This window comes from Anomaloglossus baeobatrachus, chromosome 1 (genome assembly GCF_048569485.1).
Source record: "Anomaloglossus baeobatrachus isolate aAnoBae1 chromosome 1, aAnoBae1.hap1, whole genome shotgun sequence".
NCBI classification, from domain to species: Eukaryota; Metazoa; Chordata; class Amphibia; order Anura; family Aromobatidae; genus Anomaloglossus; species Anomaloglossus baeobatrachus.
Window position 1 is genome coordinate 787,538,670 of NC_134353.1, and position 27,540 is coordinate 787,566,209.

General features: G+C 47.2%; 1 protein-coding gene across 2 annotated transcripts in view; it reads right to left on the reverse strand.

Annotated features, from left to right (window-relative positions):
* DMXL1 (Dmx like 1) overlaps nt 1-27,540 on the reverse strand; it is a 330,551-nt gene that overhangs the window by 192,208 nt on the left and 110,803 nt on the right. For both annotated transcript variants that reach the window (XM_075324980.1, XM_075324981.1), the window contains exons 9-16: nt 24,795-24,963; nt 18,974-19,186; nt 17,925-18,181; nt 16,793-17,459; nt 16,559-16,680; nt 16,390-16,479; nt 16,204-16,309; nt 13,928-14,047 (exon numbers count right to left, since the gene is read on the reverse strand). In XM_075324980.1, the coding sequence (XP_075181095.1) occupies nt 13,928-14,047; nt 16,204-16,309; nt 16,390-16,479; nt 16,559-16,680; nt 16,793-17,459; nt 17,925-18,181; nt 18,974-19,186; nt 24,795-24,963 (1,744 nt within the window). The remainder of the gene's footprint in view (nt 1-13,927; nt 14,048-16,203; nt 16,310-16,389; nt 16,480-16,558; nt 16,681-16,792; nt 17,460-17,924; nt 18,182-18,973; nt 19,187-24,794; nt 24,964-27,540) is intronic.

Genomic DNA, 27,540 nt, shown 5'->3' on the forward strand with positions numbered 1-27,540 from the left:
TTATGGAATTGCCCGACAATAAGCAAGGAGGCCGCTATACTACTTATGCCGATTATTGAAGGGTCCCCAGTGAGAGTAGGGTATATATTCCCCCGACCTCCGCGGGCGGAATATATAAAATCTCCCCGAATCTCACTGGCCTCCCCACAATAATCCTTGGCACAAACTCGCTGCCACCAACCGCTTCACGGTAACTATTAGCCGAACACACAGACGTGGGATTCAAGATCGAGATAACAGAACAGCCCAAGATTAATTATATAATTTAATCAGCCTAAAGCACACTAGAAACTACAATATATACAATAGGGAATCTACAGAATATACATATGTCAGAGTACAGTTACAATCAAAGCATGGGTTACAAACAGGCATACACAGTTCCAGCAGTTACCTTGCTGCGTCTGGCCACAGGGGGGCGCTGTACCCAGGTTTCTAGGATCCTTCCCACAGATGTTTCCTACACGTGCCCCCAGCGAAAAGAACACTGGAAAATGGCCGAAGTAGGGTTATCAACCTGGGCAAATCCAGGTCCCCTCCTACCTTAGTGACCTCAGAGGGAGCACTGCTCCACCCCTGGCTTGAGTTATGGACAATCCACAACATGGAATATGGGCCATAACTTTGCCTGGGAGCGTCGTAGGCGGACGCCAATGCTCTCATTGTGACAGTTATGAATTTAGCTACAGAACGAGGGGACTCATGACCTGTCTGCCAGTTCCCCATTGGCTGATATCACGCCTGGGGCATTTCCCAATGTCCTGCTCCCATAAAAAGGGTGTGCCGGCATCGTCCGCATGCGGAGACACCATTTTTATGGTTGCCATATTTATCGGAAATATGGCTTGCGAGATATGAACCATTTTTTACTGGAGTCGTTCTGTCTGGCTATTTCCATAGCCTTGCTAACTAGCTAGCAGCCCCCACTACAGGGTCACGGCAGGGAGTCATCCTGTGTCCATTGTCCCCAAGCCACCTAATTTCCATATCACAGGACATGGCCATGGAGGTGTAAGTGGAACACTGAGAACAAGAAGGGAGGGGGCACTGCCAGGGAGTGATGAGGGATTATGACTGGAGTCATAATTCATCTTCATATCCCGGGATTTGCCTCACACCTCCCCCCTTTTGAGGGCGCTAGGGGGCAGCACACTCCGGTGTTCCCCCGTGCGCCCGTCCGCGACCTCTCCTTGTCGGGACAGCCCGTCTGCGTTACCGTGGTCACGGCCCCTTTTGTGGCGAATGGTGAAGTTGTATTGCTGGAGCGCAAGGCTCCATCGCAACAATCGCCCATTCGTCCCAGAGACGGTGTGCAACCAGCTGAGGGGATTGTGGTCCGTCTCCACGATGAAGTGGCGCCCGTATAGATAGGGTTGCAGACGCTGCAGGGCCCACACTATGGCCAGGCACTCCTTCTCCATCGTGGAATAGGCAACTTCCCTTGGTAACAGCTTCCTGCTCAGGTACAAGACTGGGTGCTCTTGGCTCGCAGAGTCCACCTGGCTGAGCACCGCACCGAGGCCGAAGTCACTGGCGTCGGTCTGTACTACAAACGGCCGCGTGAAGTCGGCTGCCTGTAGCACGGGCGGGCTGGACAGGGCGTCCTTTAGGGCCCGGAAGGCTGTCTCGCAGTCCATTGTCCAATCGACTGCAGAGGGCAGCTTCTTCTTGGTGAGGTCCGTCAAGGGCTTTGCCAGGCTACTATAGCATGGAACAAACCTCCTATAGTACCCAGCGGTCCCCAAGAAGGACATCACCTGCTTCTTGGTCCTGGGGGTGGGCCAGGATGCGATGGCTTCCACTTTCTCAGGCTCGGGCTTCAGTGTTCTCCCACCTACCCGGTGACCGAGGTACTGGACCTCGCTCATGGCCAGCTGACACTTTCCCGGCTTGATGGTCAAACCTGCCCGGTGGATCCGCCTGAGCACCTGTGCTAGATGCTCTAGGTGGTCCTCCCAGGTGGGACTGAAGACGGCAATGTCATCCAGGTACGCGGCCGCGTACCCTTCAAGTCCCTTGAGCAGGGTGTTGACCATCCGCTGGAAAGTGGCAGGGGCATTCCTCATCCCGAATGGCATCACCGTGGACTCGTACAGTCCAAATGGGGTAATAAAGGCAGAGCGTTCCCTGGCCTTGCGAGTCAGGGGGATCTGCCAATATCCCCGGCTCAGATCCATGATGGTCAGGTACTGAGCCCCGGCCAACTGATCGAGCAGGTCATCGATGCGTGGCATTGGGTACGCATCGGCGACCGTGACCGCATTGAGCCCCCTGTAGTCCACGCAGAACCGAGTGGTTCGGTCCTTCTTAGGGACGAGGACTACAGGCGAGGCCCAAGCGCTGTTGGATGCCTGGATCACCCCCAGCTTCAGCATCTCGTCAATCTCCTGGCGCATGTGTTGCTGCACCTCCAGGGAGACCCGATATGCTGAACGCCGGATCGGGGGATGATCCCCAGTGTCCACGTGATGGACAGCCAAGTCAGTCCTTCCGGGCTGGTTGGTAAACAACCCCCGGAAGGGGAGGAGGGTGGCCCACAGCTGGGACCGTTGGTCTTCCAAGAGCTGGTGGCCAACCTCCACATCCTCAATGGATCCGCCTGCCCTAACCTGGGCTAGCATATCCAAGAGGGTTTCCGCTTCTCCCTCCTCGGGCAGGTTGCACACGGGGAGCGCACATGCCTCCCGCTCATGATGTGCCTTCATCATGTTCACATGGAAGGGCTTCCGCCTTCCACGGGCAGGGTCCAGGGTGACCAGGTACGTTACAGGGTTGAGCTGCTGGTACACGAGGTATGGGCCTTCCCAGGCTGCCTGAAGCTTGTCCTGTGGTACGGGGACCAGTACCCACACCTTTTGACCCACTTGGTAGGTCCTCTCACAAGCGTTCTGGTCGTACCAACGCTTCTGATCGGCCTGGGCTTGAGCCATATTGTCGTGTACCAGTTGCGTCAAGGCCTGCATTTTGTCCCGGAAGCGCATGACATACTCGATAACCGACACTCCAGGGGTGGCCAAATCCCCTTCCCAAGCCTCTTTCACCAGAGCCAGGGGGCCCCGCACACGTCGCCCGTACAGGAGCTCAAACGGTGAGAATCCTGTTGAGGCCTGTGGAACCTCCCGGTAAGCAAATAACAGGTGTGGGAGATACCGCTCCCAGTCACGCCCATGGGAGTCGACCAACATCTTAAGCATCTGCTTTAAGGTGCCATTGAACCGCTCGCACAGGCCATTAGTCTGTGGATGGTACGGGCTGGCCACCAGATGTCGCACCTGGACTTGCTTACAGAGGGCCTCCCTCAGCTGGGACATGAATTGGGTCCCCCGGTCAGTGAGCATTTCCTGGGGAAAACCCACTCGGGAGAAAATCTCCAGCAATGCGGTGGCCACCTTGTCAGCCCGAATGGACGACAAGGCCACTGCTTCTGGGTACCGGGTGGCATAGTCCACTACCGTCAGTAGGAAGCGTTTCCCGGAGCTGCTGGGGATGGCCAGCGGACCGACCAGATCCACAGCCACCCTCCTGAAAGGCTCATCGATGATTGGCAGAGATACTAGTGGGGCTTTGGGGCGTGGCCCCGCCTTCCCCACTCTCTGACAGGTTTCACACGAACGGCAGTAGGCAGCCACATCGGCCCCCATTTTTGGCCAGTAGAAATGCTGGTTTAACCTGGCCTTGGTCTTAGCGATCCCTAGGTGTCCGGCCATCGGAATCTCATGTGCGATCCGCAACAACTCCGTCCGGAACGGATAGGGTACCACCAACTGTCGGTCCCTGGGCCACGCCTCCGGTGAACCCTGCTGGACCGTGGCCCGGTACAGCCGTCCTTGGTCCCAGACCACTCGCTCCGGGTCCGAGTCCGAGGGAGGCTGTGCCGCCTGCTCCTTAAGAGCTTTCAGGCAGTCGTCAGCTTCTAACGCTGCCTGAAACCCCTGACTAGATGTGGCCAGAATCGACGAGACTGTCACATCTTCAGTCAGTACCCCGGGACCTGTGTCCTGGCCTCCACCTGACTCGGCTGCCACTTGGTCAGAAGGGGAAGAGCTATCGGACCTCCGGGAGGCCCCTTGGCTTCCAGCACTCCCACTGCGGGTGACAGCGGCCACAGCCGCTGCGACCGTGGGTCGTGCCTGCTCCTCCTCCGTTCCTGACCAAGTCGCCGGTTCAGGCAGACCTACCTGGCTTCCTGACACCCCGGTTGTGGGGGAACCATGCACCGAGATCTTACCTGGGAGCACTTCCGCTCCTGGACCGGCCCCAATCTCACCTGCCTGTTCCCCTCCTGCAGCAACAGAACCCCGCTGTGAAATCTCTGGGGACCCCACATTTGCTGTGGTAGCCCCCACCCCACACACTGGTCCTCCCCCTGCAGCACCCTGCTCTCTGCTTATCCCTGCAGAGGGCAGCAGATCCCAGCTCACAGGCTGATTACTTGTAGAGGCATTGTCACACCTTTCTCTGACCCCCTCCCCTGTCACAGCTGCAGCTGAGTGTGTGTCTATGGTGTCTATGCAAGCAGAAGTATCAGAGTTCACTCCCTCCTCCCTTACATCATTCATAGATAACACATTAACATTGTCCGGAGGCACGTCAGTACTGGCTGAAGGTTCAGCCCTTGGGGGGGGCCCAAACTGGGAGGTTATCTGCCCCAAATCTGTCCCAAGTAGCACGTTTGCAGGGATCCGATCAGTTACCCCCACCTCCCTCACCCCTCGCCCTGCGCCCCAGTCCACATAAATGTCAGCAACAGGCAGCGCCGGGTCAATGCCTCCAATCCCGGAGACAGCGAGGGTTTTTCCAGGGATCAAGTCTTGGGGGGACACCATCTCAGGCCGCACCAGAGTCACCTCCGAGGCGCTGTCTCGCAGTCCCATGGTCACAGACCGGCCGACGGTGACAGGTTGGAAGCTGTCCAGGGACCTACCACCACCCCCACCCACACAATACACCTTGGGCGGCCCTTGGGACGGGGACGGAGCCGGGGCCTTGGGACGCTGAGGGCACATGGCCTTGAAGTGTCCAGGTAGGTTGCACTGGTGGCACCGTCTTGGTTCTGCCACGGGCCTGGAGAGGGGAGTTGAGGGGGACACCCCCTGCAGTCTAGGGGCAGGTGGGGCAGTCGCAGAGTTCATCTTACCCCCTCTCCAGGTGCTGCTGGTGGCTGCTCTCCTGGCTTCAGGAGCCCGATTGTTGGTGTAGTCATCGGCCAGGGCAGCTGTAGCCGTGGACCCCTTTGGCTTCTGGTCTCGGATGAACTGGCGGAGATCCTCAGGGCAGTTCCACAAGAGTTGCTCCGTGATGAACAAGTCCAGGATCTCCGGTCCGGTGGAAAGCTGCAGGCCTTGGGTCCAGTGGTCGGCAGCTCGGGCAAGTGCCCGCCGGTGGTCAGCCCAGGAGTCCTTTGGTCCCTTCTGTAGGCTCCGGAACTTCTTGCGGTAGGACTCTGGAGTGAGGTTGTACTGTTGGATCAGGGCCCGCTTGATGGTGTCGTAGCCCTGATCTGCCTCAGCAGGCAAGTCCCCAAGGATATCCAGGGCCTTACCCCTTAAACGGGGGGTCAGGTATTTGGCCCACTGGTCCTTGTCCAGATGGTGCTGCAGGCAAGTCCGTTCAAAAGCAGTCAAGAAAGAGTCCAAGTCTCCATCCTTCTCCAGCACTGGGAAGTCCTCAACACGGACCTTTGGAAGTTTGGTGTCTCGAAGGTCACATGTGGCTGATGAGGGCCGGAGCTGAGCTAGCTGCAGCTGGTAGTCACGGTCTGCCTGTCGCTCTCGCTCTTCACGCGCTGCCTGCCGCTCTCGCTCCGCAGCCTCACGCTCTGCGTGCCGCTCCGCAGCCTCAGCGTCACGCGCTGCCTGCCGCTCTGCCCTGCGCTCTGCCAGGAGTTCCTTGTAGCCCTTCTGGTCTCCAGCCTGGAGAAGGGCCATAGCCATTTGAAGAAGGCTATCCGAGCCTCCCAGGCTCGGTGGAATGGCACGTGGTGATCTGCGGCACGCTGCAGAGCTAGGCGATTCACTGTCCCTTTCAGAGCGGAGGGCTGGCATCTGGCTCGTTGAGGAACCTTGGGTGAGCTCCTCCTCATCTTGTCCAGCAGTGCCAGGTTGCGCAATGTCCTCGGCAGAACGGTTTTCTGGCGTCGAGCTCCTGGAGGACTCGTGGGCAACCTCCTCATTGCTGTCCACAGCACCGTCCTCCCTCTCTTCGGCTCCTGCCTTAGCATTGGCCAGTTGCATAGCTCTGCTCCTGGTGCCATCAGCCATTCTTGCAGACTTTTGGTCACTGACACAGAACTGACACCTGATGCCTCCACACACCTTACAGTATCTGCACTCTGACACTCTAGTGTTGAGCTAGTCTGAAGACCCCAGCAGCCACAGCTGCTGCAGGCAGTCTTTAGTGTCTGGGAGTATGGGTCTCACACTCACACACACTATTATCTCGATCCCACCGCTATGCCACCAATATGTCACAAACCACCGGGGGGGTCACTCAGAAATCCCCCGCGCTGGCTACCAGTACGTCACAATCGGGGGGTAACAAGTGGGGGTCACCCCTCCTTTATACCTCCCGACCGACAGACAGAGCACGTGACGCGCTCTCTAGCGCCCCTCTTATAGTCAGGCCAATTATGGAATTGCCCGACAATAAGCAAGGAGGCCGCTATACTACTTATGCCGATTATTGAAGGGTCCCCAGTGAGAGTAGGGTATATATTCCCCCGACCTCCGCGGGCGGAATATATAAAATCTCCCCGAATCTCACTGGCCTCCCCACAATAATCCTTGGCACAAACTCGCTGCCACCAACCGCTTCACGGTAACTATTAGCCGAACACACAGACGTGGGATTCAAGATCGAGATAACAGAACAGCCCAAGATTAATTATATAATTTAATCAGCCTAAAGCACACTAGAAACTACAATATATACAATAGGGAATCTACAGAATATACATATGTCAGAGTACAGTTACAATCAAAGCATGGGTTACAAACAGGCATACACAGTTCCAGCAGTTACCTTGTTGCGTCTGGCCACAGGGGGGCGCTGTACCCAGGTTTCTAGGATCCTTCCCACAGATGTTTCCTACACGTGCCCCCAGCGAAAAGAACACTGGAAAATGGCCGAAGTAGGGTTATCAACCTGGGCAAATCCAGGTCCCCTCCTACCTTAGTGACCTCAGAGGGAGCACTGCTCCACCCCTGGCTTGAGTTATGGACAATCCACAACATGGAATATGGGCCATAACTTTGCCTGGGAGCGTCGTAGGCGGACGCCAATGCTCTCATTGTGACAGTTATGAATTTAGCTACAGAACGAGGGGACTCATGACCTGTCTGCCAGTTCCCCATTGGCTGATATCACGCCTGGGGCATTTCCCAATGTCCTGCTCCCATAAAAAGGGTGTGCCGGCATCGTCCGCATGCGGAGACACCATTTTTATGGTTGCCATATTTATCGGAAATATGGCTTGCGAGATATGAACCATTTTTTACTGGAGTCGTTCTGTCTGGCTATTTCCATAGCCTTGCTAACTAGCTAGCAGCCCCCACTACAGGGTCACGGCAGGGAGTCATCCTGTGTCCATTGTCCCCAAGCCACCTAATTTCCATATCACAGGACATGGCCATGGAGGTGTAAGTGGAACACTGAGAACAAGAAGGGAGGGGGCACTGCCAGGGAGTGATGAGGGATTATGACTGGAGTCATAATTCATCTTCATATCCCGGGATTTGCCTCACACAGGGTCTCTCAGGGCTTTAGGTATCCTGTTCGGTGACAGGTACCAAACCTGTATAGGCACTGGCTACAAGAGTAGGTACAGCTGCAGGTGAGTGCAGGATGTGTCCCATTATCCCCTTAACTAGCCCCAGGGCCCAACGTTGTTAACGTGTCCCCGATGGACACCTTGTTTGTCGTGGTGAATCCTGTTTGTTGTGGTGAATCCTGTTTGTTGTGTGTCTTGCCCCACGCCGGACCTTTCCAAAGTCCGTGCTTGACACTTCCCTACCGATACTGATCACCTATTTCGGCCCCCCAACCTGACTGACTTGCATCAGTGATTTTTATTAATACAAGGGTATGCACCAATGCAAAAAAAGTTCCTTAATGATTGGGGCAGAGTAATCTTTCTCTAGGGATCTTTGCGAATTTCCCAGGCTGACAGAATTACCTGCTGGAAATCTCAGAACTGAAAGTGACTCCACCAGACCCTGGGAAAGCAAGCGGTCATCAGACCCAGGACTCTCATCGCTTCCCTAGCAGGACAATATTCTTCCCATGGAAAGGGGAGGATCCGCTCTCTCAATCATGTTTCGTCTGGAAGAAATAATGACCTCTTCCAGTAATCTAGTAGGACCCCCAAAAAGACCTTTTTGTTGCCCGGTTGAAAGTACGACTTCTGTTAGTTTATTATCCATTCCAAAGATCTTAAGGTTGCCAAGGTTACTTCAAGTTGGAAAGTCAATTCCTTCTCTAAGTAAGTCATCTGGGTATTTCATCTAGGTATAGAATTATGATGATGCCCTTAGTCTGAGGAAGGCTACTATCTCTGCTACTAGCTTCGTGAACACCCGAGGAGCGGAGAACAGGCCGAAAAGAAGGCACCGTAACTGGAAAAATTTATTTTTTCTCTCTACTGCAAATTTTAAAATTTTTTGGCAAGAAAGATGGAAAGCTAGATGATAATCGGATTCTTTTAAGTCCAGAGTACACATCACTGCCTTTTCTGTTTACTAAATAGATGGTTGAACTTATTAATTCCATCTGAATGATGTTGATAATAGGGTAATCCCTCGAAGGCTTTTATTTTTTAATGGAAAAAGACTGAAATCGTGACCCTGGAACTGCTCTGCTTTGGGGACAGGGACTATTGCTTTGGATTCTAACAATTTCTGAATATCTGTCCATGGACTATAAAGTATGGTTGGAGACTGGGCGCTTGTTAGCTGGGAAAAGTCTAATCTGTATCTCTCTGAGATTTGTGAAGTACGCAGTGATTTGAGGAAATCTGCTACAAAACTTTTAAAAGAAGATTGCAAAGTCTCGCACCTACCTTGATGGGGTCATGATCCACCAGGGCCTGGCCTTGACCCAAATAGGGAACTTTTACCTTTACACCCTTTGGGATATAGTTCCATCTACCTCATTTCGCTTTCCCTTTGTATTTCTGTCTCTGAGAGGGACTAGACCTACAAAAGGACTGGCACCTTCTGAGTCTCTCTGCTGGAAGCCCTTTGTTTTTATCAAACGCCTTCTCAAGGATCTCATCTAGTACAGGGCGAAAACCCTCAATCCAGAAAATGGGATAGAATACAATTTATTTTAGAGCGGTTATTCACAGACCAGGTCTTTAGCCAGATTGCTCTAAGTGTTGAATTTGAAAGGGTATTATTCCTGGCTGCAAACTTCACTGTTTCTGTGGATGAGTCATAAATCCCGTAGCCATCCTAAGTAGAGGAGGAGAGCCTAAAATAATCTTTCTGGATCTTTCACTCTTCAGATGATTTTCCAAGTCCTCAACCCAGAGATGCATAGATATGGCAACTGATGTAACCACTATGTTAGCCCTAACCGCGGCAGATGACGTTTCCCAGGCTGTTTTTAGAAGGTCATCTGTTTATCTGTCCATCGTGTCTCTAAGGCTACACGAGTCCTCAAACGAAACGGGATGGAGGTCTCCCTGGCCACTCTGGCTACTGGAATGTCGATTTTTGGAACTTCATCCAATACTCTTACTTCCTCCCATTCAAACGGGAGACAGATTCTGAAGTCACATAGAATAACTTATTTTCCGCACCTTCTTATTCCTCCAAGATCATGACATGGATTTGATCAATAAGTAAAAAAAAAAACACCCTATTTATTTTGGGTCCTGAGTCCACAGAATATTTCATTCTGTATGGACCAGTATTTTCCCGCCTCTTCTACCTTCATGATGCTTTTAGCAGCCTATAATAGCTCGTCAGTATCCACTGATGAGAAATAATATTTTTAACTCTCTTCTGGAGGGATTACTGTAATTTCTTCCTCCACATCCTGATCAAAGGATTGATCTTCTTTCTCCAAACTGTGCTCCATCTCCCAACTTGGTCACTTATGGCGAGAGATGGAATATGAAACCTGAGGGAGGACCAGACTAGACACCATCGCCTGTACCTCATCTCTAATCATGGATCGCATCTCTGACAGGAAAGAGGATTACACCTCCCTGACAGTCTTAGAGGTATAGTCGCCACAGAGCTATTTCTGAAATGCTTGGTAATTTGCAGTTGCAAACGGCACATCTTTGTCTTTCCTGTAACTCTCCTAAATTATTTCTTTGCAGTAGCGTCAGACCCCACTGAAAAATCCCTACCCTAGAAATACATAAGCAGAGACTAAGAGATGGGAATCTATTTAACGTGGGAATTAACACCCTCTAAGTAACTTACGTGGACAAGGGCAGGTTCTGAGGGCACATCAGAGTGGTTCAACTCTTCCATAGCTCACTACAATGCTAGTCTCGCACACCAGTTAACCCATACAGCAAGGATTGAAAACCCTCACCCATCAGGATTATATTACCGCTGCCATCTGCTCATTCTCTTGCTCAATGGGGTCCATGGTGGAATGCACACCGCTCCCTAGATTGCGTCTCCACCCCGGATATCGGAAGCACATTCCAAGCTGGAACAAGCACTGCGCAGCCCTGGTAGCTGGAATGTGGCCATTTTACAGGAAGCAGAAAATCCTACACCGAAGGAAGCAGCTAGACGTCAGAAGCATCGTCCAGCTCTACCAGTTCAGGATGAGGGACCCTGCACCTCTTCATAGGAGGAAGAGGGATGGCCTCCCCTCCTTGTCCCGATTAACAGGTAAATCTTTGCACAAAAGTGCCTGCCTCTTGTGTTTGTCCTACATAGGAACAGGAAAAACACTGAAAAGGGTGGTGTGGGAGGGACCTTTTAAACTCTCGGATGTGAGGGAGAACTCCTGTGATGCGGTCATGAGTAGCATCCTGGAAAGGTGGCTTTTCTTATAGCCATCACTGCCATTAAATGGGTTTCTAAATTGGGGGCTCTCTCCTGCTATGTCCCCCCTACCTTGTTCTCCATCCAAGACTAGGTGGTTTTGAGGCTGGTTCCGAATTTCCTTTCCTCTCTGCTTGTAAACTTAATGAAGACATTGACTTGCCTTCTTTTTGCCCTTCTCCATGTTATCCAATGGGGGGGGGAAGAGACTACACAGTCTGGATGTGGTTAGAGCTGTTCCTTATTATTTGTCAGCCTCCGCCCCTTTAGGCCCTGCAAGAGACTGGCTGCTTCCAAGGCCACTATCTCTTGCTGGATTAAAGAAACCTTTTTTTCAGGTTTATAAGTTAAAGGACAAGGTTCCACTATTTAACGTCAGGGCACATTCTATTAGAGTGGTGAGGGCTTCCTAGGCGGCTCGTAAAAAGGCCTTGGCCTTGCAGCTCTGTAAGGCAGCTACCCGAGCATCACTACATACTTTATCTAAATTTTACAAGGTCTATACTTTTGCTTACGCTGATGCAAGTTTGGGCAGGCAGATTTTGCAGGTGGCAGTTTATGAGGCTTCCACTTGAGCTACACTAGTAAGTTCTGTGATATTAAGAGAATGTTTATTACTCTGCATCCTTTCTGGCCCCAGGGACAGCTTTTAGAAGTCCCAGGGTTCTGTGTCACCGAAAAAAAGCGACTGAGAAAAGTAATTTTTTATTTACCAACATAAAATCTGTTTCTCATTAGTCTTCACTGGAGGACACAGCTCCCACCCCTTTGCCCAGTTGGGTGTTTATGTTAGACTTTTTCATATTTCTTATCTTTTTGCTTCTCGTACTACTTTCTCACTAAATTGAGGAGGCTGGATGTCAGTAGGCAAGCTATAGTCTGCAGCAGAGGAGCTAATTTTTTGTTCCAGGTGGCAGCAGACTGATGGTTCTTTCTTTGTCCCCCAATGAAGGCCAATGAGAAACCTTTTTTATAGTGAGCAGCCAAAATCTACTTATTTTCACTCCTGATCTGAACATTGAACAGATTGTGATGCGGATTTTCCCATCTACAAGACCTTACCCCAATATGTAATACCGTATTTTTCGGACCATAAGACCTACTTTTTTTCCTCCAAATTTGGGATGAAAGTGTGGGGTGCGTCTTATGGTCTGAATGTCAAAGCGGGGTATCTGCGGGGTAGGGAGCCGTGGGGAGGAAGCGGCTGTGGAGTGGGATCACAGGAGGCAGGGAGGGTCGCTGCTGCAGGAAGCCGGCGGCTGGAGAAACCACGTGTACCCGCTGTTTAAAGTAAGCAAATATTCATTAGCTGCTCCCCGCCCACCTCTCTCTGCTCTCTTCAGTCAGTGCCTAGAAGCAGGTGTGAGGAGCAGCAAATCACTACTTGTTTAATGTAAACAGTGGACACACGTGGGTGCTCCAGCCTCCGGCTTCCTGCAGAGGCTGGGGAGACTGTGTGTGCGCTGTTTAGGAGACAGGAGCAGGGTGCCGCTGCAGTCATGTCTGGCCCGGAGGAAGCACAGATCACTGCAGTGTCCGGGCCAGAGCACGGCATACCATCACAGCACAGCTGCAGTCTCCGTGCTCAGTGCTCACATTGCTTTGTTTGGTCCTGCCTCTGCACTGGAAACAAAGTCTCCTGTAACAGCAGGATCTGCAGTGATGTAATGAAGAGAGGCGGGCCAGAACAGCACAGTGCCACGCATCTTCATTACATCACTGCAGGTCCTCGAGTTCTGGAGCATTTGCTTCTAGTGCAGAAGCAGGACAAAAAAAAAAATTAGGTAAGCATCACATCTGTAAAATTAAGGCAATAAATAAATTTTGTATATAAAGGCATTACTGTACACTTGGATGGGGCTGGATCATTTTATATATAATATACCGTATACACACACACACAACCAGGTTGGAGGATCACACACATAAGGATGGGGAACATACATATTCCACGATGGGGGCCATATCTACCTGGAAGGGGCCCAGAATGGGGGATATGATTACGGAATTTGGGGATATTATTACCTCCATAACAGCGTCAGCAGCAGACCCACCCCCCCATAACAGTGTGTGATGACCACATTTTTTACTTTAATTTTTTTTCTATTTTTTCCTCCTCTAAAAAAAGGGTGCATCTTATAGTCCGGTGCGTCTTATAGTCCAAAAAATATGGTACATGTAATTATAAGAATATTAGCAAATACATCCAATTAAAAATGTACTATAATTCGCTTGATTAGCTATGTTGCTTAACATGTGCACGGAATTGCAACAGCTTGAGTGTCCATGGACACGATCAGGCCTAGGGTATGTGCCCACAATCAGGACTCGCTCCATTAAGAACGCAGCGAGTCCTGACCTGCAGGGCCGCGCTTCTCCTCCACAGGAGAACAAAGGAGACCACAGCTGCTTGTACCCTCGATCAGGGTTCTGTGCGCTGCGGCCTTTCGCTTGTCTTCTCCCTAAGGAGGACGCATGCGAATCCGCAGCAAACAACTGACATGCTGTGGTCTGAAAAGATGCACCACAGGTCAGTGTTTGCTGCAGAAAAAACAAGCACAGTGGGCACGGGATTTCTAGAAATACCATCCACTGTGCTTGTCCTGTACACCAGAGGTTTGGACACAGCTGAAGCATGCTGCGTCCAAAACGCTGCAAACACTGATTGTGGCCACATAGCCTTATAGTGACATTTACTGGCTAGTGGTCGTAACCATGGATACCTAAGCTGCTGCAATGCCCTGCACATGAGGTAAGTAACACAGTGGAATCAGGAGAACTATACTACATTTCTAATTGGAGGCATTTGCTAAAATTTTTACACCTACTACATATTGAGATGGGATTTTAGAGATGGCAATACCCCTTTAACTTTGAGCTAGAAAAGGGCTATACTGTAAAGGAAATTAACATACCTAAAGAGACAGGGATCGATTTCAGGTGTAACTGCCACATATGTAAGACAGAATGCTTGTCTTTTGTGCATTCAATCACCACCAAGTAGAATTTTTCAGAAAATCCAGTTTGGGTGTTTTCTGTGGAATAAAAAAGAAAAATAAGAAGGAAATCAAACTGCAGCACATCTGCAATGAGTAATTAGGAGTGAAGTGTCCAAATATTTTGGTATGCAATGGAAATCATTCCAGAAAAAGAAAGATCTGATTGTTAATAGTCACCAGACTTACAACAGGATTAAAATAACCGTCCTCAAAAGGCAGTCACATGCCCCTGCTGCCCACTAGCATGTGAAGTCACATTCCCTGCACAGACGCTTATCAGTTTTCTCACATTATCTTGCACAATATAAGCTTTGTTTAATCATTCATACTGATAGGTGACACTGTGTGTTTTGTGTTGTTTTAACAAAGAGCAACCAATTTACTGGTTTGCTCTGCATATTACAGCTCAGGAGATCCTTTCCCATCCTGCCCTACAATCAAGACCTCAGTATTTAATGTCTATATTTAGAATGGCAAAAGAAAATAAAAAAAAAACAGTTATATAATCATAGCTTTTTCATACAAATTTCACAGTGTATTATGCAACAAAAACTACTGTCAAGCCCACGCATGTGAATAAGTTTTAGGCAACACCGATAAAGGGAACCTGTCAGCAGAAATTTGTTACATATAAATACATTTTTCAAGTGGAATCCCCAAAATTAAGTAGCTTGCAACTACTCCCAATTTTTTTTTTTTGCACATAAAATATGTTAAAGGGAACCTGTCAGCACAGCAGAAATTTTGCTTTAAACCTAAAAGTTTCCCCTTCTGCAGCTCCTGGGCTGCATTCTAGCAAGGTTCCTATAGTTTTTGTGCCCCTTTTAGACCAAATTAAATACTTTATAAAGTTGTACCTTTTGGTATACAAATCTTCTAAATTATCCATGGGGGGCGGGCTGTCTGGTGTCCGTTACTGTCACTCCTGCCGTTTTACACCGTCCCCCAACGCTCCATTTCATACTTCAGGACGCCGCCCAGTGCGCCCGTGGTCCCGCGCATGCGCTGTGCGACTGTACCGGGACTGTGCACAGTGTGACCTCTGGTGACGTGTTGCGCAGGCACGAGATTATGGCGGCGCTGTGATTGTCATCAGCAAGTGCCCGCCCATAATCTCGTGCCCGCCCTTTCCCCTCTGCCTCCAGCGTTCTGCGCAAGCGCTGGCCAGATGACCCGACGTCACCTCTTTCCCATCTTGCCCTGGAGCAGGAAATAGACGAGCGGAGCAGGACACCACCGATTACGAGAGGTGACGTCAGGTCATCTGGCCAGCGCAGAACGCTGGAGGCAGAGGGGAAAGGGCGGGCACGAGATTATGGGCGGGCACTTGCTGATGACAATCACAGCGCCGCCATAATCTCGTGCCTGCGCAAACGTCACCAGCTGTCACACTGTGCACAGTCCCGGTACAGTCGCACGGCGCATGCGCGGGACCACGGGTGCACTAGGCGGCGTCCTGAGGTATGAAATGGAGCATTGGGGGACGGCGTAAATCGGCAGGAGGGACAGTAACGGACACCAGACAGCCCACCCCCATGGATAATTTAGAAGATTTGCATACCAAAAAGATACAACTTTATAAAGTATTTAATTTGGTCTAAAAGGGGGCACAAAAACTATAGGAACCTTGCTAGAATGCAGCCCAGGAGCTGCAGAAGGGGAAACTTTTAGGTTTAAAGCAAAATTTCTGCTGACAGGTTCCCTTTAACATATTTTATGTGCAAAAAAAATAAAATTGTGAGAGTAGTTGCAAGCTACTTAATTTTGGGGATTCCACGTGAAAAATGTATTTATATGTAACAATCTTAATAGTTTTTGCCATCATTTGTCTCTCCGCCTGTCACATCTGCTAATAACCTGCATAAGCCCCATCATTTGAAGAAATATAAAGACAATCAATATTTTTTAAGTCTTCTTAAAGAATTTGTTCAGCGACAGGAAAGCGATTTCATTCTTACGTGTTTACACTGGTCAATGATTGCTTTAACTCAGAAGATGACATTTTAAATGGATACTTTGCCATCGAGCAGTGGCTAGAATCTTAATATTTTACTCAAGTTCACATTACAAAAGGTTGCCTGAAAACAAAATATTCTGTACTTTGCCACAAACGTAGATATTACTCATCTAAAAGCTACTTGGAAGTTTGAGAACTACAGCTAAACTTGGCCAAACTAAAAATATCATCCTACCAGAATCTGATAGAAGACCACTAATTCCTGAAGAGCCGGTTTTCTTTAGATTTGCCAGTATGAAGTCTTCTTGAAAGACGTGTAACAGTTGAGTTTTTCTGCCATGCTAAACATAAGATAAATGTTAGTAAAAACGGAGCTAAGCATCTGAAGTATGTGCAATGGTGTACATCATCCCAAGCTTACCAAGCTGGTAATGGAATCGAGCTCAATAATGCATCCTGGTCTAGCGGTGGATTGCTGACTGATGATGGTGAAAACCTCCCCAACATACTTCTGAAATCAGGTATAATAGAGATTAGTAAGGCCACTTTCATGATGTACAGAGACAAGCGCATCAGACTGGAGCACTTACTGAGATATCTGGGTTGGACAGCTCACACAGTAGCTTCTTAGCATCGATCACTGCTTGATATAACCGTAAATTCTGGCCATCGCTTGCAACAAAACACGCACTTGGGGAATTGCAGTATGTTCCTAAAATGCAGACGTGGGATGTCAGTAAGCGGTTGTAGCCCTCATCACAGCTGTTTACCACCAGTAGCACCAAATACCATTTATTAAAATAGGATACAAAAAAAATGCTCACCTAAGCAATGACTTGGTATAAGAGTTGGCAACCAAGCAACATTTGAGAAAGCAGAAATGTGGAGAGAATTAATACGAGCCAGCTCAGAGACTCCACCAGAAAAAGACAGAGGTCCAACGGGGTCCACCCTCCAAAGAATGAGTTCGCTGTAAACTGCATTTGGATCTTGCCAGGTTTTGTCTTGTTGCACCACATTTTGATTACTATTAGGATCTCCATGTGCATCTTTGCCACCATCATCTTCTCCTGGGTGCAGAGAGTTGTGGTGAGACGTCGTCAGCAGTAGTGGCAGCACCGAATGGCAGGCTAGGTCGTTGAGATGAAAGCGATGACCACAGTATCTAGATTTGTGAGAAATGCTGAGCACGGTTGAAAAGGCAGATTCCTCAGCAAAGCTAACCTGCCATTGATTTAGTGACCCATCTGCGTGCTTCGAGATCATCAAGACATTAGGAGTGAAAATGCTCAATTTCAGACTGTTGGAGGACTTATTTTGGCCAGCAGATATTAGCATTGAAGATGAATGTGCCATACTGGGAGGCTTTTGTTTACCCTGCTGAATAGCCAAGTCTACATTTTTCGTACTGGCATACATCACAATACTTCTGCAAAGAGAATTTGCATCCCCGGTCGGGAACGCCACAGGAATTCTACACGAAAAAGACACCTAAGAAAAGAAAAAAATGGTTTGTGAATAATACAAGCTTCTAATAAGCATACTGGTGAAATGTTAACATCAATGAATACAGCAGCACTCTGTAAGTGCCAAGATATATGTGAATACTGAACAAATTAAATTTGAACTGCATTACTGCTATATGGAATATACATTTAAAAATGAAGGTACTTAGTGCACAAATTGGCCAATTCATGAGCGCCTGCCAGCTGCGGAAAGACCTTGTTTGACAGGAACCTAACCTAATATCATGCATCTCCTGGGCTAAAAGCCTACAAATTTATCGGCAGGTAAGATCCAGCAGGAATATAAAAACAAAACAAAACCAAAAAAAAAACAAAAAAAAAAAAAAACAGGCTCACTGGTTCCCATGAATTGCTCAATTTGTGCACCAAGTACATTCATTTTTAAAAGTATACTCCATATAGCAGAAACGTGAACATTAAGGAAGCAAACCTGCACTTGACGAAACATGCCAGGCTGGTATTCGTCCAGCCAATCCACATGCCACACAAGTAAAGAGCCATCAACGGGGTGAATACTGAATAACATGTCAGGGTTCTTGTTCCATTCAGACAGCAGGACTTCAATCTCATGGTCAATGACGGACGATGGAAATGAGACAAAGTTAGAATTTGCCACAGCCTTTTCCCCATTCACTTCTTTCCTTTCAGTGGCCACTTTGACATCGATTTCCCCAATATAATCGTTTTCTAAAAAAAAAAAAACAACAAAAAAAAGAAAATACAGGCTAATATGGGTGTTTCAGAGAAAACAAGTAGAAAAGTAGCAGCACTCTATTGAAGAAATTCGGTGCAAGTGAAATGCAATGTAGTAAAAGGTAAAAAACCCAAAAACCTCAAAATCTGAAAAAATTAGAAAACGTAGACACAATATCTGACATTTCTAAAGCTGCCCTGTATAATAGATATAAAAAAAAGACACTCTTATCTTTACTTTCTCTAATCCGCTATAAAGAACTTTACCATCTACCACAAGTCTCATGACAAAAATAGGTCTTATCACCCTTCAAATTGTAGATGTATTTTCCACAGAAAATCTGATTGTTCACTACTGGTCCTTATAAAGACCACTGATTTTGCTGTGAGAAGCTACAGCAAGCGAGGCGGGCATAATGGCCGGTATTAGTTGCAGGGGGAAGCGTACAATGCCATTAGAGTAATGTGCATGAGTCCAAATCTAATTCACAGATCTCATGCAGGATCCCCTCCGGCTGCCGCCACAATTTTACCACCCAGCACGCAGGAGCAGATCCTCAAGCCAAATAAGTTGGGTGGGAAATTAAAATAGTGGATAATAGTTTCGCTTTATACGCGCTTACAACTTTCTGTTTAATCTTCACTATTTACTTATCTCTGGAGGATACTTTAAGGACTTTGAAACCAATTAGCAACTTTTCTTAATATTATGGCCTCAAGTGCAATATTCAATAAAAGTCTGGATATAAATATTGTTAGATAAACCAATGTCAATGAATGACAAACCTTCATCCGAGTTTCCCTCAGCCTGGTGAATTTCATCAGCACTGGCCTCTGAAGATTGCTGGTCAAAGCTTTTCTTCAGTTGTTGGAGGAAGACTTCCATAGATAAGGAAAAATGCAACTCCTTGTTATTTAGCCAATGTACAACGAAAGGTCCATTTTTTTCTTCAGTCTCTCCAAGACTCATAGAGGATATGGAAGGAAGAAGAGGAATGTCTGCGGAGATAAGCAAAGAACTCAATAAAAAGCAGAATAAAGCAAGGTTAGAAGTAAGGAAAAACTGAATAAATGAGGAGAAAAACAAAATTAAAAAAAATAAAAACAAATCTGATGTGTGGGAAGAATTCAATAAAAATAAGAACTGTATTAGCAATACATCACAACAAACAATTAAAATAGAAAATATTCCTTAGGATTAGATGTATATTGTACATAAGCTCTATTTCATGATTAACCCTTCTCGCTGTTGAACTTACAAGTATGTCACAGGTTGGGTGCAGGTAGCCGGCTCAGGACCCAAGCCGGTGACCCATACCCAGCAGATGTCGGTTATGTTACATAGCTTGAATCTGGCTGTAACAGCAATGACTGAATCTAGAACAAATGCTCCTGTTTAAAGTGGTTATCCGGTATAAGAAAAAAATTCTGTAGTCATCCTTTCCCTTTATTCTCCCAACGTACAAGCGATTGGCACGAGACTACAAGTATCCAAGTCACATAAAAGTGATCACATGACCGCCCCTCAAAAAAAGAAATGTATCGCGCCCTATTTGGCAGTCTGCAGATCGGATGACCCTTTTTACCATTTAAATGCTTCTTCCAATCACTAACAACATGTAAATGGCGTCCTTGCAGTTGCACACATGCTCCGGTTTTCATCTTGAGATTGTGTGATGTGCCATGATTTCCTGGCAGGTAGGCCCAGCTGAAGGGCTTATGGCTACCATCTTAGTCTGTCTATAAAGTCAAGCCCATAGCTTGGACTTATAGAAGAACATCACAAAACCAGTCAGTATCTGGTGTGACCACCATTTGCCTGACACAACACATCTTTGCATTGAGTTGATCAGGTTGTTGACTGTGGCCTGTAGAGTGTTATTCCTCTCCTCTTCAATGGCTGTGCGAGGTTTCTTGATATTGGCAGGAACTTTACCTCCTTGTCGTATACACCGATCCAGAGCATCCTAAACATGCTCAATGGGTGACATGTCTGGTGAGTAAAGAGCAAATACATGGTACTCATGGACACAGTTATATATACCAGCGCTACTTTCACTCACAAGCTGAGCAGACCGTGACTGCACACTGATGAAGGTCTATGTTAGACCGAAATGTCTGTGCTGTATCTGGTCAAGCTTACTCAATAAAATACCAGCTTATTAAACTATTTGAGTGCCAAGTATTTGCTTTTTGCTAGATCTAGGACTGGATCCTAGTTGAGCACCTAGCAAGCAGAAGTGACGTGTTTATCCATAATACGTCTGGTGAGTATGCTGCCATGCAAGAAGTGGGATTATTTAAGTTTCCAGGAATCGTGTACAGATCCTTCTAACATGGGGCCATGCATCATCATGCTGCAACATGAGGTGATGTGCTGCTCATCCACAACCAACAACAGGCTCATCACGGTATCTCTGTGCTTTCAATATAGCATCAATAAAATGCACCTGTGTTCATTGTCTATAACATACGCCTGCCCATAACATAACCCGATCACCAACATGGGCCACTTGAATCACAACGCTGACATCAGCCAACCGCTCACCCACACAATGCCATACACGCAGTCTGCCCTGTACAGTGAAGACTGTTCCTCATCACCAGGGAGAGATCACTCCAACGTGCCAGGCACCATGGAATGTGAGCAATCGATCACTGAAGTCTGTTACTATGACAAACTGCAATTAGATGGAGACCCGGATGAAGACGATGAGCAGCAGAGGAGCTTCCCGAGATGGTTTCTTACAGCTTGTGCAGAAATTCTTTGGTCATGCAAACTGATTGTTGCAGCAGCTGTCCAGGTGGCTGGTCTCAGACGATCTTTGAGGTGAAGGATGCTGGATGTGGAGGTCCTGGGTTGGTGTGGTTACACGTGGTCTGAAGTTGTCAGGCCGGTTGGAGAAATAAACATTAAATTCACGGGCAACAGCTCTGGTTGGTTTTCCTGCAGTCAGCATGCCAATTGAACACTGCCTCAAAACTTGCGACATCTATGGCTTTGTGCGGTGTGATAAAACTTTACATTTTAGAGTGGCCGTTTATTGTGGCCAGCCTAAAGGCCGCTTTACACGGTGCGATATCGTGACCGATATTGCTAGCGTGGGTACCCACCCCATCGGTTGTGCGACATGGGCAAATCGCTGCCCGTGGCGCACAACATCGCCCAGACCCGTCACACTACTTTCCTGCCTTGCGACGTCGCTGTGACCGGCGAAATGCCTCCTTTCTAAGGGGGCGGTTCGTTCAGCGTCACAACGACGTCACAGCTGCGTCACTGAACCGCCGCCCAATAGAAGCGGAGATGAGCGGGACGAACATCCCGCCCACCTCCTTCCTTCCGCATTGCGGGCGTGAGGCAGGTAAGGAGAGGTTCCTCGTTCCTGCGGTGTCACACGGAGCGATGTGTGCTGCCGCAGGAACGAGGACCAACTTCGTTACTGCTGCAGCAACGATATTAGAGAATGGACCCCCATGTCACCGATGAGCGATTTTGCACGTTTTTGCAACGATGCAAAATCGCTCAAAGGTGTCACACGCAACGGCATCGCTAAAGCGACCGGATGTGCGTCACAAATTCCGTGACCCCAACAAGATCGCTTTAGTGATGTCGCAGCATGTAAAGCGGCCTTTAGGCACAAATGTGCAATAATCATGCTGTCTATCCAGCATCCCGATATGCCACACCTGTGAGGAGGATGGATTATCTCGGCAAAAGAGAAGTGCTCACTAAATCAGATTTAGAAAAATTTGAGAGAAAAAGTCTTAAATCTTCTAGTTCAGCTCTTGAAAAATAGGAGCAAAATTAAGTGTGTTGCACTTAGATTTGTGTTCAGAATAATTTCTTAGATTTGTGTTCAGAATAATTTCTTTTCATCCATTTCACTTTACTTTTAAGTTTATTTCCATTTCAAACATATATGGTAAAATTAATAATATAATTCAAAACTACAACTCGTCTGGGCAGTCAGAAGCTGAAACAAATGTTATGTCTCGGGGGGGGGGGGGGGGGAAGAGAACAAAAGCATCCAGCAATGAAGAGGTTAAAGGTACCGTCACACATAACGAGATCGCTAACGAGATCGCTGCTGAGTCACGGTTTCTGTGACGCAGTAGCGATCCAGTTAGCGATCTTGTTATGTGTGACACTTACCAGCGATCAGGCCCCTGCTGTGAGGTCACCGGTCGTTGCAGAATGGTCCAGGCCATTTTTCTTCAAAGGTGATGTACTGCTGGGCAGGACACATCGCTGTGTTTGACACTGTGTGACTGGGTCACAGTGACTGCTGAGATCGTTATACAGGTCGCTACTGCGACCTGTATTGTTCCTGCATCACTGGTAAGATCTGTGTGACATCTTACCTGCGACCTCCCAGCGACTTACCAGCGATCCCTATCAGGTCGCATCGTTTTCGGGATCGCTGGTAAGTTGTTGTGTGTGACTGGGCCTTAAGGCAAAAATGCATAAACAAATTAATATCTATTTAAACGGTTAAGAACCGTATGAATAACTGATAAAAAAAAGAAATACAATCTTCACAATGTGCTCATGATGGCGTCCCATGAAATAATTTGCTGTTAATGATTTTATTAGGCTGTTGCAAAATCAGATTCAATTAAGTCCAATCACAAAGCAACTTCCCAAAACGCTATTTACAAGAGGTCCATCCACCATGTATATGGGAACCACAAGATTCAGGCAGGGTCAATACAGCAAAAATATGATGTAAGGGCACTCCACTTCAATTCAATTTGTGACGGTTTTCCCGGCCAGATCATTCCCGGTGAACTGTGAATGGTATTCTTGTGATGCAGAGTAAAAATAGCTCAGTCCCAAGGAAGAAAGCTGTGCAAACTCACAGGTTAGGCAGAGTGTGCTAAATAAATGCTCTATTGTCACTGCCTTCTGAGCTCCAAATTACCTTTGGAAGCGACACCAGCGCAGGCTCTGTGTTAGATGGGTTTTCTGGTGGAGCTGCTCGAAAGCCTAAAATCACCACGCACAATTCAGGCGTCAGCTGGATAGCTATAAAGCACCCAACATGGACCCTGGAGCAGTGGAGAGCAGCACTCGAGCGTGATGAATTGTCACCATCTGATCGAATGAAAAATACCACCTTTCATAATGCATAGTCTACTGTAAAATGTGGTGAAGGAGGGAGGATATTATGGGGATCCTTTTTAAAGGTTTGGGCTAAGCCCCTTCTTTCCCATGAAGACATGGCAAATTACAAAATGACATTTTGGACCATTGAATACCGTATTTTTCGGATTGTAAGATGCACTTTTCCTTCCAAAAATGTGGGAGGAAAATGAGGGGAGCGCCTTATAATGCAAATGTAGCTTACCAGGAGGTGGAGAATGGGCGTTGTGTTCGCTGTGGGATGCTGTGCTGGCTGTGAGGTGCTGCAGTGGGGGCTGTACTGGCTGCGGTAGGGGCTGTGTGGAGTAGGGCGATGTGGTGGGGGAGATGTTCTGTCGGCAGTGCGGACTTCAAATAATGGCGCCCGGAGTTGGCGCATGTGCAGATGGAGCTATTCGCTCAAGATCTCATCTGCGCAAATGCAGCCTCCGGTCCACTGATCTCCCAGCAGCAGACTTAAGGAAAATGGCGCCCGGAGGAGGCTTGTCATTGAGCAGAGAGCTCAGTCTGCACACACGCCGACTCTGGGTGCCATTTCTTGGAAGCCTGCACTGTTAACAGAATATCTGTGACACCTGCCGCTCCACACAACCACCATGGCGCCCGCAGCCAGCATAGCCCCCACCGCAGTACCTGCACCGTCGCCCTACTCCAGCACCACCCCTGCCTCCTGTGACCCCGCTCCACCTCCGCTACCGCCCCTCCTCTGGTAAGACACCATTGAAGTATAATATGGACACCATTTTTTTTATTTTGTTTTAACTTTAAATTTGGGGTGCGCCTTACAAAATGAAATATACGGTACTTACAAATTTTTTTTTGCTAATGGTCTAGATAGGGAAAGGCCCTTTCCTGTTTCAACATGATTAGCTTTGTACAAAAAGTCTCCAGACATGATTTGTCAATTATAATTTAATCAGTCAGGGCAGTGCTCTGTGTACACTACTAGCCAGGGCCTTCAGTATACAAAGAAAATCAATAAAGAAGTGGTGTAAAAACAAAAAAGACGTGGACCAATTATACAACATAATAATAATAATAATAATAATAATATTATTATTATTATTAATAATAATAATAAAAAAATACAAGGGGTTATAGGTTAACACCAGGCAGCGCCACCGATTAGCTGACATCAGTTCCAGCTAGATGCAAGACATGTATGGAGCAAAAGAGTACAGCACCACGTGCACTGCATAATGGCCGCTGCTGAGAACTTATGAGATCAGCCCGTATGCAATGGAAAATGAGCAGGGCTGCAGCTCTAGGAAGCACTAATAATAAAGCAGAGACTTCTTATATAAGAGATATAATACAAATCTAGTAATTATATCACGACAAAGACAGAAGATCTGTGATGCAAGTCTAATAAAAGCATAGAAAAACAGTCAATTTTAATAAATGCAGCAAAAAAGTTATCTATAACTGCTTATAGCAATACTACAAATATAACACGTGTCTCACCTGTGGCTGGATTGATGCTGGCCGCAATGTGAAAGTGACAGAGAGCATTCCCATGGAAGGGCGTATTCCGATGCACCTCATGAGCGTCCTGCTGGTGAGGAGGGTATCCAGTATGTGCTACCAATGCTAAAGACCGTCTCCTTCCTCTACGGAAATGCCTCAAATTCAACTGTGCATAAGAAGTGTAATATTGTTATGTATGCTTCGCTATCGCATATTAATAACTTAAGCAGAATTTAAATCTGTGAAAAAGTTTAAGGCAGGTGTGCAAAAAACGCTACAAAGTAAGAATGCTCTCAAAAATAAAGTGAATTATCAAAACAGAAATTGAAAACAAATTAATATATTTCATGTGATCACCGACTTCAAATCAGTAACAATCCTTCTAGCTAACTTATATACAGTTTTTGAAAGAACTCATTGTTCTAAACATCTTGGAGAACTAACCACAGATCTTCTGTGGATGGAAGCTTAAAGCAAATCCTTCTGTCTTTTCATATAATTCCAGACAGACTTGATGATGTTGAGATCAGGGCTCTGTGAGGGCCAGATCATCACTTCCAGGGCTCCTTGTTCTGTGAACTGAAGTTAATACTGAATGACATTGACTGTATTTCTTGGGATCACTTTCCTGTTGCAGAGTACATTTGGAGCCAATCAGACATCCTCCCTGATAATATTGTATGATAGATAAGTATCTACCTGTTTTTCTCAGCACTGAGTACACAAAAAATGGGCACCGGTGGGGACCGTGGACACAGTGGTCAGCCAAAGAAACAAAGCAGCAGATGAAAGACACACCAAGCTTACTCCTATATCGGAATGTGACCAGCAGTGCAGGCAGCGAACAGAGGGATCCAGCTACACCCATCTACTGTCTGGCTGCAACCTCTCCATGAAGAAGCCTGGCCATTAGTGGTCTTCATAGAAAAGTTGCAACCAGAAACCATATAATCGATATGGAAACATGGCCAAGTGTCTCAGCTATGCACAGAAGCTGGGGTGCAAAAAAAAAAAAACAAAAAACAAAAAAAAAAAAACGACAGCAGGTGCTCTGGGATGAGAGAAAATGTGAGACATTTAGCACCTGTTTGCTCAAGGGCTGAAGAACAGTACAATAACAAGTGTTTGTAGGTACCCTGCGAGTTAGGGGCTACATTTCGGCAAATGGAGTTGGGAATGTGGTGAAGATTGTATGTTGAATGCTGAGAAATACAGGCAGATACTTCACCATGCAATAGCATCAGCGAGGTGTACATTTGTTTACAAATTAATTCTGCAGCAGGAGATACACCTCAAACATACAGCCAATGTCACAAAGGTCTTCAGTGTAGAGAAGAACAAGGAGTCCTGGAAGTGATGATATGGCCACCATGACTTGATGAATCCATGATGTTTAGCAAGCACAGGTTAGTCACCCCAAATATTCATTTTGATTTCTTTTTTGTTCATTCACTTTGCATTTTGTAAATTGATAAACTTTTAACAGTACAATTTTTATTTAATGCTTTCTTGACCCCCCAAAGTCTATATCTGATCTTCATTTGTGTGGGATTACATGAAAACGACAAAGTCAAGTCTAAAATAAAGTCTAAAATAAGCCTACTTTCAAAGAAGATCTGTGGTTAGTTCTCAAAGATGCTTGGAATAACCTCCTTCAAAAACTCTGTGAGTGTACCTAAAGAATTGTTACTTTGATGATGTTACTTTAATCACACCAAATATTCATTTGTTTTAGATCTGTCTCATTTACTCACTCTCCATGAATGCTTTTTTAACAATGTGGCAGATTTTCGACACACACACACACACACAAACACACACTACAAGTTTCCACACTACATAATGTGAGGAGGGAGAAGGAATAGCGAGGGAGGGCAGATGATATGCTGTGGGTCCCTAGGGTATCTCCAAGATTACCTCAAGAGGAGCCTCCCTAAAAATGTACATTCACAGAAAGGAGCAACAAGGAAAATGACCCAATATACTAATTACAACATTTCAAGCTACTAATATACATCTATACCTATGTAAGACATGACAGTAAGGGTATGTGCCCACGATCAGGACTTGCTGCATTAAGAACACAGCGAGTCCTGACCGGATGGGCCGCACGTCCCTCCACAGGAGAACACAGGAGACCGCAGCTGTCAGTGCCCACGATCAGGGTTCCGTGCACCCCGGTCTCCTGCTTGTGTTCTCCCTACAGAGGACGCAGGCAATTCCGCAGCAAACAATTGACATGCTGCGGTCGGGAAAGCCGCTCCGCAGGTCAGTATTTGCTGCTGAAAAAAAAAAAGCACAGTGGGCACCGGATTTATAGAAATCCATCCACTATATTTGTACTGTACAACGCAGCGGTTTGGATGCTGCTGACGTATGCTGCGTCCAAACCGCTGCAAATACTGATCGTGGGCACGCAGCCTTAATATTACAGATGCAGCACATACTTGCGGCAATACAGCTGATTATCCTACATATTAGTAGCGTCTTATCATTCATAACCATGGCAATTACTGGAATATCTTCTCCCCCACAAAGTGCTCTATGTAGCTTTTTGTTCTTTAATAGTAAGAGGCTTGTGTCCTTGGTTGGTTACTTGGCAACCACATTCTGTCAATATTGTCAATAAATGTCAATTCTGATCTTACTAGGTCTGAAAACAGTATGTAACAGCCCAGCGCTCCCAGCAGGCTTCATCCCAGTAAAAATTGTGCAGTGCTATCACTAGGTGGACACACACCAA